The sequence below is a fragment of the Chionomys nivalis genome, chromosome 14, assembly GCF_950005125.1.
Source record: "Chionomys nivalis chromosome 14, mChiNiv1.1, whole genome shotgun sequence".
In the NCBI taxonomy this organism is placed as follows: Eukaryota; Metazoa; Chordata; class Mammalia; order Rodentia; family Cricetidae; genus Chionomys; species Chionomys nivalis.
The window spans coordinates 60,686,661-60,703,642 of record NC_080099.1 but is presented as its reverse complement, the minus strand read 5'-3'; the positions used below and the strand labels follow the sequence as shown (position 1 = coordinate 60,703,642).

At 44.7% G+C, this 16,982-nt stretch overlaps 1 protein-coding gene across 1 annotated transcript; it reads left to right on the top strand.

Moving 5' to 3' along the window:
- Positions 1 to 8,322: 8,322 nt before the first annotated feature.
- Ttr (transthyretin) lies at positions 8,323 to 15,580 on the top strand. The gene is made up of 4 exons (XM_057789156.1): positions 8,323 to 8,475; positions 9,458 to 9,588; positions 12,383 to 12,518; positions 15,331 to 15,580. The coding sequence occupies exons 1-4, from the start codon at positions 8,407 to 8,409 to the stop codon at positions 15,436 to 15,438; spliced, it is 444 nt and encodes a 147-aa protein (XP_057645139.1). The 5' UTR covers positions 8,323 to 8,406; the 3' UTR covers positions 15,439 to 15,580.
- The last annotated feature ends 1,402 nt before the right edge of the window (positions 15,581 to 16,982 follow it).

Here is a 16,982-nt window from a genome sequence, read left to right as displayed (position 1 = left end):
CAAGATAGAGCAGTCTTTGAGGGCGATGGAGCCATAGGCAAAAGCTATAGAAAGGTTGAGTAGAGCAAAGCACTTTGGAATGGTGCTGGGTAAGTTATAGGCAGAGGAAGTGAAGATGTGGGAGGAAGGTAAAGGTTCAATAAACAGCAAATAACTGATCTCAGATGAATGTCATTGTCTAAAATGAAAACCAGGTTTATTAGCTACTTTCCCCAGAACTATGGCAAAATGCTCAACAGAAGCATATTGGGAAAGAGGGGTTTAAAGTTCTCTGGAAACATACCCAGACACACCCAGGCGTGTGTTTCTATGGTGATTCTAAATTCAATTAAGTTGACAATGGCTATTAATCATTGCGTGGGTAACCTGGAAGAATGGATGGACTACCTTCTAAATGGAGAGCAAAGCTAAAGGAAAATGCCAAGCTGAAAGAAACGGAAGTTCGTAGAGAAAGCTTAAGAGTGGGTTGACGGGGCAGGGAGCAGTGAACACAGTACACATGCAGATACACAAATTGCCAAGCAGTACTGAGAAGACCAAATGAGAAAGCCAATTCTTTTAGAGCTGGATCAAGATGATTTTGTGATATTCCCCTTAGGTGAGCTTTGCACATTGCCCCCTTTCATGGATACGCTCTAATCAGAGAGTAGAACAAACAACCAGGGTAGGGAAAAACAGAGACTAAAGAACGTCAACTGAGAGAGAGTGTGTCACCAGACACCCGAGAGGGGGACACAGGCTGGAAGACCCGCACCGGGAATGATGAATGCCCTGAGCAGGGAACAGGTACCACTGGAGTGTGCCCCAGGGAAACACCACTGTGGGTAGGGAGCAAGGTCCACTTAGCAAGGAGCAGTAGAGCGAGGGCTCGGCGTAGACTGAGGAGGAAGTTCACACACAGTAGCTCTGAAGTTGTCTGAACTCATTGGAAGGACGAGAGGGGGACAACTTGAATACTAAGAAGCACAGCTCAGTGGAAAGGCCAGAAATCCAAGACAAGGGACAGTTGTATCTGCAGAGATGAAGGGACACGCCTGGCCGGCAGATCAATCTTATTGAGTCACTCTGTGCTAGCATCCAGACAACTGGAAACATCAGGCTTGCTTCTCTGTGTCCAACTGACGAACCACACCAACTTAAAAATTGCATTTTCACACCCATCTGTCCAAAACTATCTCTTTAAGGACACTCAGGGCCTGAGATCACTGCAGGAGCATCTAACTAATGTAAAACTTGCACCTCGTTCACTTCTGCCTTAATTGCTGGGGCTGGAGAAGAGCAGCTCAGAACACTGTCTCTTCCAGAGGGCCTGTGTTTGACTCCTCAGCGTTTACATGGCAGTCACAACCATTGATAACTCCAGTTCCAGGGCCTCTGACACCCTCCTCTGGCCTCTGTAGACACGAGGCATGTGTGGTGTGCTCTAACATACATGCAGGCAAAATATACATGAACATAAAATAACAAAATTTAATTTGAAAATTGAATGTCTCATTGCATCCCTCTTGATAAACAGCTTACTCAAGTGCCGTCTGACTCACTTCATGGCTTTCTGTCAGAGACGCTCTAACTCTCGTAGGTTCTGAGCTGAGCCATTACACTGGCCCCTACAATCTTCTTCCTCACTGCCTTGCCCCTCTGGCGTTGGACTTTGTCGAACATTGTCTGTTGGTGTCTTCCAGTTCTGTTATACTCAAAGGTTCGCCACCAGCCCAGGTCACTACTGTTGACCTTGCAAGAGCAAAGGTCACTAAAGGCCGAGTGTCTCCCAGTGCAGCCGTCTTACTGAGCCTAGCGAGTGTCCCCTGGGTGAATTTACTAATCTGCTTAGGTTGAGCAATGTCCAAGGTCCACTGCGCAGGCTCAGAACCAGTTTCATCAGAAACTTGAGAGATAAACTCAACAAGCTCACAAACCCTAAAGCACACAAGAATTCCAAGATGGTAACATTCCCTAGAAACTCCCCAACCACACCTAATCAGAATGACTGATGGACTCACTTTCCGCCATATTGGTGAGAAGCCTTTCAACCACTTTTTCCTATTCCAGAAAAGGTCCTCATCGTGACACAACTGTCAGATGGGTCCTGGGATGGCTATGCTCCTTGTGCTCCTTTCCACATGAGCAGGATTTTCCACGCCCCTGAGTACATGATTGGTCTTATGTATGGAAACTTGAAGAATTGCAGAATCCAGAAACCACTTTTGTCTGGAGTCCATAAGGTTCCAGGCTCTAGCATGGCTCTGACTTCCCCATTTCTGTTTGCTGTATTACTACTCCACTGCCTCCTACCTCCTCTAAATCTCTCTGCAAAGCTGATGCTGTTGGCACCAGGGAAATGCCATGCAAGCCCAAAGACCTGCGTTTGATCCCCAGGACCCAGGTGGGAAGCACTTGTAACTCCAGCACCAGGGCAGAGGAGACAGGGAGCCCCAGGGAGCCCCTGGGGTTCAGCCACCAGCTAATTCAGCCTAATTGATAAGTTCCAGGTCCCAGTCAGAGACTCTGTCTTGAAACAAAGTAAGTGGAAGGAACCTGAGGAACAATACCCAGGGTTTGACAAAAGACCTCCACATAAACAGAAGAGTGCATACAAAGTAACAACGGAGGTGAAAAAAACCTGATGCTTTTGTCAGAGTCTATTCTCAGTTCCTGATTCTAGGTGTTGAGTTTTCCTCCTTTCCACACCCTACAGACCATTCATTTCCCCCTCCCCTTCATCAGCTGGAGACTCACAGGCTTCTCTCAAGTGAGGAAAGAATTGCAAGCACAATTTCTTTTTTTATACTTAGTATATACTTAGTTTATACTTAGTTACTGTTATCTTTTTTAAGATTTATTTATTTATTATGTATACAATATTCCTCCTCCATGTATGCCCACACACCAGAGGAGGGAGCCAGATCTCATTACAGATGGTTGTGAGCCACCATGTGGTTGCTGGGAATTGAACTCAGGACCTCTGGAAGAGCAACCAGTGCTCTTAACCACTGAGCCATCTCTCCAGCCTGGTACTGTTATCTTTGATAATAAAAGTAAAATCTTCTCCCTTCAGGAACCCAAAGTCACTCCTGTCCATGAATTCTTGGCCATTCATCAACTGCTTCCAGCTCAATCTTTCCTTAAGAGTCAAATGAAGGCCAGGCAGTGGTGGCGCACACCTTTAATCCCAGCACTGGGAATGCAGAGGCAGGTGATCTCTGTGAGTTCGAGGCCATCCTGGTCTATAAGAGCTAGTTCCAGGATAGGCTCCAAAGCTACAGCAAAACGCTGTCTCAGAAAACCAAAATAAAAAAAAAAAGATTTAAATCCAAGAGCAACCTGCAGGTTTCACATTGACTTGTGTACTTCTTTTTAATCAATTGAACCTACAACGTCTCTTCATCAGTCATACCTCCCAAGTCAGAAGATACCAGCAGTGGCCAAAACCAAAACCTGAGTCCTTGATGATGGTTTATGACCACAGACCAGGGCAGGTAATTCTAGGGAAGATGTGAGTACAGACAAAAGATCAGTCAAATCTTTCATTCTAGCTGGTGGTACTGTTGTCCCAAGCCTAGTGAAGTCTCCTTGGAAACTAGGCTAAGCTATGAAGTAGCCAATGACATATTTATACTGGAAAGACATCTAGTCTTTACACCTCTCCAATGGGTTCCATAGCTCCTGCTCACCCTACACAGAGTGTAGCCAAGCAGGTCTAAATGCCAAGCAATCTTAATCTGTTCGGACTCACTAACCACCTGAAAACTGCAAGGGATGGCAAAGAGAAACCAAAGGAAACCCATCTACTTGACAAAAGGGTCTTGAACCTTCCCTTCTGTCCACAAAGCCTAGGAGGAAGATCTTCGGAGAGTTCTAAAAGTCAGAACGCTAATCACATCTTATGTCTATGTAACAATAAAGTAATTATGTGTGAACACAGCAACCAATACAGTATATGGCAGCATGCATAGTATGAGAAGAGGGACATTCTTTTTTTTTTTTTTTTTTTTTTTTTTTTTGGTTTTTCGAGACAGGGTTTCTCTGTAGCTTTGGTGCCCGTCCCGGAACTAGCTCTTGTAGACCAGGCTGGCCTCGAACTCCCAGAGGTCCGCCTGCCTCTGCCTCCCGAGTGCTGGGATTAAAGGCGTGCCCACCACCGCCCGGCGAAGAGGGACATTCTTACACAAGGGTGTTCTCAACTGTTACTCCCAGCTAGGATGGCCAGTGATGGGCGTGAAACTACAATGAACCAAAACTACAATGTGATATAATGACCATATCCTGGATAATATTAGTCTTCAGTTGGATGGTTAGAAGACAGTGAAAGGAAGAGGAAAAGAAAAAGACCTTTTTATTATGTGGTCAGCTTCCAGGGGGAAAGACACGCTAGGCGAGGTGGGTACAAGTATGTTCAGTACAAAAAAAATTATATTCAATAATGAAGTAAGCAAGCTTAGCTAGGTTCTCCCACCTAGAAAACATCTTCACAAAACATGCAAAGCCCTCTTGCTCTAAATCCTTGATTATCAGAAGACCATCTGACTATTAATTAAATCCGCATTACGGTTTTAAAATGAGACTTTATGATTTGCTTAGCATTAATCAAACCTCCAGAATTTTCCACCTCAAGGTGAGCTAACAAAATTGAATTCTTGACCTGCAAAGATCCAAACACTGTTATTTCTTTCCTTCTAACACCCTCACCATGAGGTGCAGCCCAAGCACTTGGCCCTCCAACCCCCTTCTTGCTAATCCGCTTACTGCAATAGTATTAGCATGCATTCCAGGGCCTATGGACTACCGGCTAGGTGTTGGCTGTGCACATTCGGAAAACAAATGAAGAAATTGTTTAGGAGATGAAAGGATGTGTCAAATAAGGCTGTACATTTTAAGGGAGAAGGCAGAGAAATGTCAAGCTACGAGCCAGCCAGAGTTGTTCATTAACTACCATGTATTTGGTAGTAGGAAGAGAGATGTTGTCATTAAGTTAGTCTTCACCTTAGTCAAGCATGTGGGCTATAGCACCACAGCCAGAACGTGAAAAAAAAACAGTAAAGGTCTAAGGAAAGCTATCAACCTGTAACTTAAAAACTTAAGCACCAAATGCGTTCTCTAGCTGCGGATCTTAGCTGCTGTTGGTATTACCACAGACCATGCAACGTCTGCAACTTTGGAATGAATTCATCCCTCTTGACGGATCCCTGCAACCATCCTCCATGAAGAGCTTTGACAAATTCAACTGAACACCAAAAGGCATTGCCCTCCTGTCCGTAGAAAATGCTGTTTCTCCATGCAGCCCATTCCCAGCATGCACGAGTGAGCTTGCAGGCAAAAAGCGTTAGGTGGTCATCCGTGAGGGGACAAGCATGCCTTGGACAAAGAATGTATTCTTACTCTGTCCATTTTTCCTTCTGTTCTGCTCCATCACATAAAACGCTGCTTGACCTCTGACTCAGACCGCAGACAGTCTACCTGCTGATCTCCCAGGCTCTGTTCAAACACGCTTAATAATCTCCGTCTCTGTAAGGGTCATCAGTAGCTTTCCCCACCACACTCAACACCCTCCCCTGGTTCAGATCACCCCCCTCCTCTTCACACCCTTGTCTCTTTCAAATTAAACTTTAAAGACGATGGTTTCTAGGCCACCACTGGTTCAAAGAGCGAGAAAATGAAAGTCTCTGGGTTTTTTTTTAATTCACTGGTTAGTAGAATCAATTATCAAAAGTCAGCAAGATGAGGTGGTAGGTCAGAAGCATATTTAATTGTCAGAGATACATTTGGGCTCCAATACTTAGATTAAAATTCATAAATGACAGAGATGGGTTATCTCTTTGAGCTCAAGGCCAGCCTGGTCTACATAGTGAGCTCCAGGCCAGCTAAAGCTACAGCAAATCAAAGCAAACAAGGTTGGTAAATGAGTAGAGCTCATGCTGACTACTCCATGGCTGTGTTGGATGCAGGGTAGGAGGATGTCACAGGGAATAAAGTTATGAATGCACTCAGGGTGCAACACTGTCCGCAGAGCACCCTTGACCAGGGAGCCTGAAGCCTTATCACCATGTCCTCAGGGTTGACATCTTATCTAGAGTGTCCATCCGTTTCAGTGCATCACATTGGAAGAGAATGACCAGGGGGAGGAAGCCAGAGGACAAAGTCCTGGGTCCAGAGGATCCCAGGTCCTAGGTCTGAAGAGGAATCTCTCAAAGAAGTAGGCATGTTTATTTGGCAGGAGAAAATATGCTGTCAGAAGACCAGCAGTCACAATAAATCTATAAAGAGGCTGGGCGTTACAGTGGATCGGAGCTACAGACTGTGCATTCAAAAACAAAACAAAACCTGAAGCATGACAGGGCCAGTAGCAATGTCGTCTGGTCTCAGAGTTGGGGGATTCAGGAAACCGACATGTCCCAACATGGGACCTCACGGATTCTGTTCATGGGATGTAAGCCAATTGCTGCCATCTTCCAGTTTCTCAAGGTGAGCCAAAAGTCCAGCTCTGAATGCAACATGGTTCGATTCATAATTTTGCAAATATTTTAAAATTCGAGAGAAGCAGTGGAGGGTGTGGGCAGGTGGCAGCCCAGCTCTGTCAGTTTATAAGATCCCGGGGAGGTGATTCTTGGTTTCAACAATCTGTGGAGTTAACTCACATGGGTGGGAGATTTCTCCGGATAGTGAAAGAACCTTCAACTATTTGGGATTCCTCTATGGAGAAGAGTTTTCTATCACATTCTAAGCAATGGAAAATAATGAAGTCACTCCCAGGTGACAATGCATGAGATGCTGGAGAAAGCATTTCCTCCAGAGGCACAGATAATGGCTTTCCAGTACATTCTATACATATAAACTATATGATGCTAGAGCTGTGTTCTCCAGGTGATAAGGTGCATTTATATCATTTCACAGCCCTACAAGAAGAAATGCGGATGTTTCTGATTTACAAACATGTGGATTGATAACATAGAGAGGAAACCATTTCCAGAAGCAAATAAGTCTTTGATTAGGTCTAGGATTGGCTGAGTCAGACCCTCTAACCCTGTCAGACTCTAAGCTGAGGGTCCGGAAGAAGGCTTTGTCTTGCTGTATCTGCTCACAGCTGTTGTCCTATAGCTGCCTTCTTTCCCAACAGCTTCTGCACATTTTTATATTCCGGGATACCTTCCTGTCCCTTTCACATCTCCCTGCAAGCTAGGACCCTTCATGGTTTCTTGATGAAACCTCTTCTAACCTGGTTCTTTCAGCCATGGGATTGTCTCCCCAACTCTAGTGTCCCAAGCTCTACTTACCCTTGACATACGTCCAAAACAAACATCTTCTGTGTACCTGGTACAAATCCCTGTAAGGATAAAAACCTGCCTTAATTTACTCTCTCTCTCTCCCTCCCTCCCTCTCTCTCTCTCTCTCTCTCTTTCTCTCTCTCTCTCTCTCACACATACACACACAAACACAAATACACACATGCAATACACACTCACACACATGTGCACACATATACACATTCACACACACACATACACACATGCGCACATACACATTCACACACACACATACACACACGCACACACAAAGTGCCTTATCAGCGGATCATCTAATCTCTGACTTTCTGGATTTGTCACTGCGGCTGATGTCATTGGGAACAGCATCTCCTTCTCACAGCCATCTCCATTTCCTTCCAGAAATTACAGTTCTGACAAAAACCAGGCAGTGTCTTGTTTCCTGCATTCTCAATGAGGAGACTCAGTACAAATTTCTGCATTTTTAACCTCACAAAAAGCAATCCGAAACACACCATTATTCCTGGAGTTGGGATGAACCCAATCTAGGAATGGAGAAATGGTGTCACATGCACACAGAGACAAAAAATAAAGCTTCCAAGGAACTTAGTTTGACTACCACAGAATTTTTTTAACTGCCGAGGGGGTCTTCCTTGTTGGCTCATAACCTAATGCAGTGTTATTACCTAATACATTACTGCTAAACCTGGGCAGCCAGGTGTCAATAAGCATGAAATAAATCAATACAACTTATATTTATCATATAAAATCAAAGATAAACATGTATGGAAACTGAAAAAGATGCACAGAAATCAATAAGGGGAAAAAAAATCCCAAGAATTCGACTCCATTCAGCCAGAATAACAGGCTGTTTTCCTTTGGTTTAGATTACTTGGTTGTGTGGATCTAACTGGTCAAATGACCAGTCAAGAATATTCCATAGAGTGGTGTTCCGTTGCTCTAATCTCCCTAGACAAGGTTCATATTTGTGTAGGTTACTTATTCTCCCTTTGTTGACTAAGTCAATAATCAGAATCAGCAGGTTTGGAGTCAGATTGGCAGGGATCAGCAGCCTGGCTTGGGAGGCAGGAGTATAAAAGCCCCTCCAGCTGGACACGGCCTTCACAGAGGTCCACTGGCTCCTAGCAGAATGGCTTCCCCTCATCTCTTCCTCCTTTGCCTCGCTGGACTGGCGTTTATGTCTGAGGCTGGCCCTGCGGTAAGTGTCCTGTGGAAGTCTTTCCAAACATGGCGGGTGCACCTTGGATAAAGGAGGAGTAGCTTCCTCCAGATTTGGTAACTAGTGGGTGTTATTAGGTCAGGGGTGCCCAGAATCTATGTTTCCCATTAAACTCCAAAGGGGAGACCTGGGGTCTAGACCCTTGACTCTTTCTTCTGTTGTGTTGGCGCATTGAGTCTAATACTCATTATCTTGATGTCCTTAGATAATAAAAATATGAAATAACATAGAAATAGAGATATAAAAGTCCTGGGGAGGTAGTTTAGTGGTTCAGTGTGTGTCTAACATGTGGAAAGGCCTGTGTTCAACCTTCGACTGTAGAAAAAAATGCATTGTCCATGGGGCTGTTAATATTGAATTCTCATAAAATATATTTAATATATTTAGTAGATATTATATTTAGTATACCTATTGTATAAGGTTATATTTTGGTTCTTTAGCTAATCAAAATGTATTATTGATCATTATCTTGGGGGAAGCAACACTCTATTCTGGTATCTGACAGAGTCCTCTGGAAGAGTGAATCAGTACAGTTAAATGGGTCCGGAAGTGCGTGGGTTAGGTTACAATGGAGAGAATTACTACTGCAGCAGCTGATTAAAATGATCTCGAGGAAAAGACCAGTCTTTCTTTTTTTGTACCATGCACCTTTTCAGTGTCTCCATTCAGATGGAGAGGTGAACAGAGCGACAGCTCTCAGAGGCCTGTTTGTCCTTTGGAAATGCATTCTACAGGTCCCTGGTGCGCAGCAGCGTGTCTGGAGGCAGAGGCTGCTCTTGCTTTGAAAATAATGCTGCCTGTGTCAGACTGCAAAAGAAGCTCATTAATTGTCAACACTTACGTTATCGCAATGGGATCAGCATGTACTTTTGGTTTTGTTCCAGATTCTAACCCCAGAAAGAACAAGCTCTTCTACTCGGATCAATTTCACTGACACCTCTCTTGTCCTTTCTCTGACCAGGCCCCTGGAACATCCAAGTGTCCTCTGATGGTCAAAGTCCTGGATGCTGTCCGAGGAAGCCCTGCTGTGGATGTGGCCGTGCAAGTGTTCAAAAAGACAGCTCAGGGAACCTGGGAACCGTTTGCCTCCGGGTAAGCTAGCAGAGCATCCTGCGGTGTGATTGGTTCTATCTTTCTAGTCACCCTTCTGCTCATGAGAGGTGAGCACACACAGCGGACCAGCTTTAGGGCTAAGACAGATGTCTCAGCAGTTAAGAGCACTCTCTGCTCTTGTAGGGGACACAGGTTTGGCTGCCAGCACCAAAATGGCAGCTCAAAATCATCTGTAACAACAGTTTCTGGGGAACCAACATCCTCTTCTGACCACCATGTGTGGTTCATATGAACCATGTATAGTTCATACACATAAAGTAAAAGGAAACAAATATTATTTTTTTTAAAAAAAACTGTCAGCTAAAGATTCTGTTAGAAGGCTAAAGGAATTGGGAGAGCTTTCTTAAGAAAGCTGGCTTTTTGCTCTGCTTAGCACAGGCTAGGACTGAAGGGAGAGAAAAGGAGAGACAGAAACTCTTGTGCTTCAGTTGGACTTTGCAATCCTTTCCATCACAGCCCACTTGAGGAAGGTGATGAAAACTAGTCTCTAGGGACTGCGGAGATGGCTCAGGCAATAAAGTGCCTGCTCAGGAGACCGGTGACTTGAGTGTGAATCCACAGACTCTGTGTAAGAAGCCCACCATGGTAGTGCATGCTTAGAAACACCAGCCAGGGGGTAGGGGCTTAGAAACAGGAGGACCCTGAAGTTTACCGGCCAAGCAGTCACGCTGAATGGGTAGATTCGGGTTCAGTGAGAGCCCTGTCTCCAAAAACAGGGGGTAGAATAGTCGAGGAAGACATCCAGATCTGAGTTCATGTCATGCAAATGTGCACACACATACACAGACACCACATAAAAAAATACGCCCAATCACACGATACACACATACACAGAGAGAGAGAGTGTGTGTGTGTAATTTTCAGAAATGTAAATTGGGAGTTTTCAGAATCCCAGGGGCCGTGTGTGATGCTCAAAGCGTTGAGTGCTGGTCTTAGAATCTTAGGAAGGATGTACACGTGCTGATTTATTATTGAAATGAAAGGAATTGACGAAGCACCCTTCTGGGGTTTACTGGCATTAACCAGAATCAGGGACTTTTTTTTTTCATGTACACTCAGAACAGAACAGCTCTGTGTAAGGCTAGCAGCCACCACGCGTAATAAGAAACACATCTATAGAGATCTGCAAGGCAAAAGCCAGGGGCTGAGCAATCTCACACCTGCCCACTAGCATGGCAAAATGACTTCCCACCTGTGCAGGCCACAGGTGTGTGTGTGTGTGTGTGTGTGTGTGTGTGTTGACCACCACAAGAATTTCAAATAAATTACTAATTAACCTAAACAAATGAACCAAAAGAAAAAGCAGCTAAGACACCCTCAACACCTAGCAGAACGACAAAGTCCTTATGTCTCCTGGGTAAAGACTTTATATTAAGTTTTAATTGAATACCAAGATGTACTAATTTCTTCTCTAATCACTGGGAAGATCATTTTCTTCAGTGAAGTTTTAGTTGAGTTTCTGTTCGTTAACTTCTTTGTGATCATATGTGTGTCGAGCACAGCACACAAAGTGGTCAGAGAATTCTAAGTGGACATAGAATCAACACCCAAATATCCAAACTTTCTTGGGACCTTCTTTTTTGTACACATACCAGAGGGAGGTTAGAGAGAAGGGGACAGGCATGGCTAGAGTCACTAAAGACAATTGCCACTCGTCTGTCTTGGTTGTAACTAAATGGGAAGCAGTTTCTGACATTTCCATGAGGAACTGGAGCCTACGTGAAAATGGAAGCCACTTGGTATTTCTTGTTGGCAAAGAATCGCCAAGCAGATTAAACTTAGAAAAGGAGAAAGCCGCCGGGCGGTGGTGGCGCACGCCTTTAATCCCAGCACTCGGGAGGCAGAGGCAGGCAGATCTCTGTGAGTTCGAGACCAGCCTGGTCTACAGAGCTAGTTCCAGGACAGGCTCCAAAGCCACAGAGAAACCCTGTCTCGAAAAACCAAAAAAAAAAAAAAAAAAGAAAAGGAGAAAGCCAGTTAAGTTCTTCTTTGTTTATTAGGTTTTGTACGCTGACAAACAACACCACCCCCTGCAAGTTACCCTTACGCTGTGGGACACTGGCCTGTCACTCTGCTCTGTCACTCTGCTGTCACAGGGGTCTTCAGTGTTAGAACAGCTTGTGACACTTTCAGGGACAGTCATGAACTTCATCAAGTCATTAACCCTGAATGCTATTGTGTGTGTGTGTGTGGTTGGGGACTGATTCCAGGGGTATACAAATGTTAGGATGCAACAGTGTGTGTGTGTGTGTGTTGTTGTTGTTGTTGTTGGGAACTGATTCCGGGGGCATACAAATGTTAGGAAGGAACTCTACCACTGAGCAACACACCTGGGCATTAAGGCTTTCCTTTTCTTTCTTTTAAAGAAATATAACTAATGATTTTTGAGACAGGGTCCTATCTAGTCCAGTGCTCTCTATATAAACCAAAATTGCCCTCAAACCCGCAGCAACCCTACTAAGATAACAGGTGAGCCTCACATGCCTGGATTAAGGCTTTTAAGGTAAACATTCTACTGTATGTTATTGTCATGAGACAGATCTCTATAATAAACTGTATGCAAAGCTTCTACAAACTTCTTACCATTTTTTTACTATTTTATTACAAACACAAGAATTTCCTTCACCTTGATTCATTTGATAGACATGAAATACACAGTACATGCATGTACATACACACACACGCATGCATGTTACAATCACATACATACACCTATTTGTATGTGGTAACCCTTCTTTTCCCCTAACTTCACCTGGACCTTTGTGCCTTCCAGGAAGACTGCTGAATCTGGAGAACTGCACGGGCTCACCACAGATGAGAAGTTCGTAGAAGGGGTGTACAGAGTGGAACTGGACACCAAATCCTACTGGAAGGCCCTTGGCATTTCCCCGTTCCACGAATACGCAGAGGTGAGTGGACCCATCGAGGTGTTTGGGTTTTGCTTTCAGTCTCAGGAAATGCCCTTTGCTCTTGGGCATGAGAAGAAAGCCGGGTCCCTTTCCCATCCTACAGCCTGAAAGAAGTAAATGTTCTGAGTTTGTCGGAAACATTCAGCAACACGGCCTAAACCTGCTCACGCTACTTATGGTTAGCTAATTACATGAATATTTGTTTCTCTGTTGAAGGAATATTAATGTCTGCTTTTGAGGCAGCTTCCAGATACCACCAAGGATATTTCATAGCCAAAGAGAGGGTTCCTTCCCTGTGTTATTTCTCTAAATTCTGGCATTTTCGTTATTCCAGAACGCAACTAGTGCCCCAGAGATTTGGGTAAACAATTCCTGACAATGCACAGAATGACAATACATTCAAAGCCATAACACCCGAATAGCTAAATCTCCAACTACACTCTACACGGCAAAGGGGTTTTTGTATCAAAACTGTTTCATTCTTATGATCAATCTACAGAGGGTGAGCCTTGTCTTACCCCATTTTACCAATAAAGAAGCTGAGGGAAGTTAAACACCCCATCAAGTCACATAGCTAGCACGTCTGAGCAAGGGAAGGCCCAGGAGCGTGCCGCTGGAGCCCAGGCTGGAGCATACCGCTGGAACCCAGGCCCAGGAGCATGCTGCGTCCAGCGCGTGTGAGTAAGGGAAGGAGCAGGAGCCTGCCGATGGACAGGCTGGAGCTGGGCTCTGTGTTGGTTGGTGTGCCTTCCTTGCCTTAGCCAACTTCTCTAAGAAACTGAGCTAAATCAAAACACAAAGCCAACAAACCAAAACCACATTAGTAACCTTCATTTCACTCTGAGTTCAATCTCCCTGGCTCTTCTGTCATTTCACACAGGTGGCTGTCATGGAAATAGAATCTAGACCTCTTGGTCAGAACTGGAGATAATGAATTCCATCAAAAATAGCCCAGCTTGTGACCTAGTTTGCTGTCTGTTGCTAAGATAAACCCCATTACCAAAAAGGAAGTTGGGGAGGGAAAAGTTTGCTTCATCTTGTATGTTACAGTCCATCATGGAGTAAACACGGGGTGGGAACCTGGAAGTAGGAACAGAAGAAGTGACCACAGAGGAGGGTGGTTTCCTGGCTTACTCGATCACCTTTCTGTTTTTATTTTTTTTTATTTTTATTTATTTATTTTTTCCGAGACAGTGTTTCTCTGTGTAGCTTTGGCTATGCCACCACCCCTGGTTTAACTATCTTTCTTATACAGCCCAGGTCTAAGTGCCCACTGCCCACGGTAGACTGGGTCCCTCCTACACCAATCATTAATCAAAATAAATGCTACACAGGCTTGCCTACAGGCCAATCCGATGGAAGCGACTCCTCAGCGGTGGCTCCCTCTTCCCAGGTTATTCTAGTTGGTATCACGTTGACAGAACGTGACCAGCGAAGTGTGACAGGGAACCGCTCTCTGTGACTTGGCTGTGGATGAGTCCTTCAGTTCTTTGAGCGACTTCTGTCACCAGACAAACCGGAGGGGTCTGTTGGACTCTCACTCATGGAGAGCCACCTCCCTTTGCCTCCTGGGTGCTGGGATTGAAGTCATGCACCACCACTGCCTAGTGCTTGGTGGATTTTTTTTTTTAATCCCATAATATCCTTATGAGACGGGATGACAATGTGACAGAGAAAGGCAGCTTGGCAGAGTGGGCGCAGTGGCATATGCTGTGCTCTAATGCTGGGAGGCAAAGGGAGAGGAATCAGGAGTTAGTGGCCAGCTTAGACCAGGGGCTAGGGCTATAACAGTGCCAGAAGGCTTGCCTGGCATTCACAGGATTTGATCCATAGTACTATAAATAATAATAAATACATAAAATGGAGTTTGAGAAGAGTCCCCTTCCATTTTCTGGGTGTTGTTTTGTGTTTGTTTTACTCTATCATCCAAGCTTTCTTTGTTCTGCATTCGGAAACAAAAGGTATTGATTCCAGGTGTGTTCGAAGCTCTATCCAAAACCTGCACACAAAATGAGTAAAATTATACACACCTTCTCTGCCCGCCATTCCTTCTGGATGTTCCTCGCCAGCACCTGGGTGTTGCGGCACCTGTGTCTCAGACGATCTAGTGATTTGAGATGTGGCTAGCTAATTGCAAAATCCACATTTTGTCTGGAGACCTTCCATGAGCGCCAAAGCTTTCGTTCACATTTCTGCAGCTTGTGTTGTGGAGAGAAGTCTGCTATGCCTCCCCCAACACCTCAGCATTGTTACTTACCTGAAAATACACATCTTCTCACGTCAGAAAACGCAAGGACATAGAGGGAGAGAGATCCCTGGACTTGGAGACAAGGAGCCTTCCTGCCTGGTGGGGCTGGCCCTGTAGGTCAGACCACAGGCAGACGCCAGCATGCAGGTCAGCAGGAGGATGGTTCCTGCCAGGATTCTAACTCCGGAAGTCTGCGGTGGGGTGACAACCACTGTTCCCCACGGGTCTTTTGTCTGTAGGTATTTCCCTTCTCCCCACTTTTCTCTGAGCCCAAGAAAATGAACAATAGCTGTCAGGCTCTCTGTGACTCATTTTGGTGTGACCAGAACCACTCACACTGATCACAAACTTGCAAAGAGAGGCCCCTGCAATTCTATTGGGGCTGCACAAGGCTCGGAAGACTTAGCTAGGCAGCGTATTTGATTTTGTTCTAATTGTTCGTCCCCCTGAAAATCAGGTAATAACATGAAGATTATCAATTTAGCACTGAACTTCAGGGAACGCTTTGACCGTGGCTCCAGCCTCTGGGCTCTGTTTGAAGCAACTGTCTCTCCTTTCTCCCAGGTGGTTTTCACAGCCAACGACTCTGGTCATCGCCGCTACACCATCGCGGCCCTGCTCAGCCCCTACTCCTACAGCACCACGGCCGTGGTGAGCAACCCCCAGAACTGAGGTGCCTGGCCCCGCAGGACCAGGATCCTGGCAGAGCAGTGGCAGCCCGTTTGCACTGAAGCAGTGATTTCACTCGATAAACTGTGTTAGTAACTTGGCAAAGACGCCATGAAACATTCCTATTAAACCACTTGGCGTTTCATTCAAACTTTGTTTCTTTTTTATTCCCTCATTATCCCCCACTGCCCCTAAAACCCAAATCTTACAGAATCAGCAAAAAATTCTAGAAAATCTTTGACTAGAACTTACTTTAAGGAAAGAAATCTTTTTGGCTCACGGTTTAAAGGGACCCTGTCTGTCATGGGGGAGCTCGTGGTTGCTCATGGCAACTGGCTCAAGGCAGATGGATCAGGAAGCAGAGTGGGCCAACCTTTCAGTGCTAGGCACATGCTAGGAATGGTCTGAAGATATTAAAACCACGTGGTCTAAAGGTCTGAAGACACCGGAGTGTTTCTCGAGCATGCTCGAAGCCCTGGGTTCAATCCCAACACTGGAAAGCAAATCCAAAGACATGGTCTGGAAATAAAATGCTTTATTTTTCTAAGACCATTAGTGACTAGATGGAGACAAACTGTTAAGGACTAGGTCTGGGTGCATTTTTGTTAAATGCTTTACTCATTTGGGGGATATCACAGTTCCTCTCACAAGAATAGGCCTATCGGCAGACATGATGGAAATGGGGTTCAGGGTTCCTACCCCTTGCTGCTGAACTATTTACTACAGATAGATTCAGGGAGAGGGGAGTCATTGTCTTCAGCTGTGTATCCACTGGTGACTCCACCGTGCTTCAGCGGACATTAAGCCAAGGTGAATAAAGGAGTCACAAAACCAAACCAAAGGTCATGAAGCCAGGAGGGCTGGCGGCAAGGCGGGGAGGGTTTGATAGGGGTGGGAGGGAGATGGGATGGTGGCAGTGTGGGGAGGGTTCGATAAGGGTGGAAAGGAGGTGAGCGGGCAGGGAAGAGAGTATCAGAATACACTGTACACATGTATGAAACTGGAGAAAGCAAAATTCATCACTAAAACATTTTTAAAGGATAGTAAGTTACAAAGGGACATACTTGTACTAACTCTTTAATCCACTTTAGAACAGTTTTATCAGGTAAGAAACAGAACCCACCTTTCAGGAGACAGAGACAGAGGCAGGAAGATGTCTGTGAGTTCAAGATCAGTCTGGTCTCCAAAGCAAGTTCCAGGCCAGTCACAATAACATAGTGAGGCCCTGTCTAACAACTTAGTCTATCCAAACCCCATGTTTAACTGGATATATATATATATATATATATATATATATATATAAAATATACATATATGTATTATATGGATATATATTATATGGATATATTATATATTATACATATATACATATATGTATTATATATACATATACACATAATATCATATACATGCCAAGGGATGAGCACAGTAATATAGGCAAACAAACAAAACTACAACCAGATTTATCATCAAAGAGAATAAGCTCAATTTTAACCACAGAGTTTAATGTAATCAGAGCAGTTTTTAAACTCTAAAGTTGACAGTGT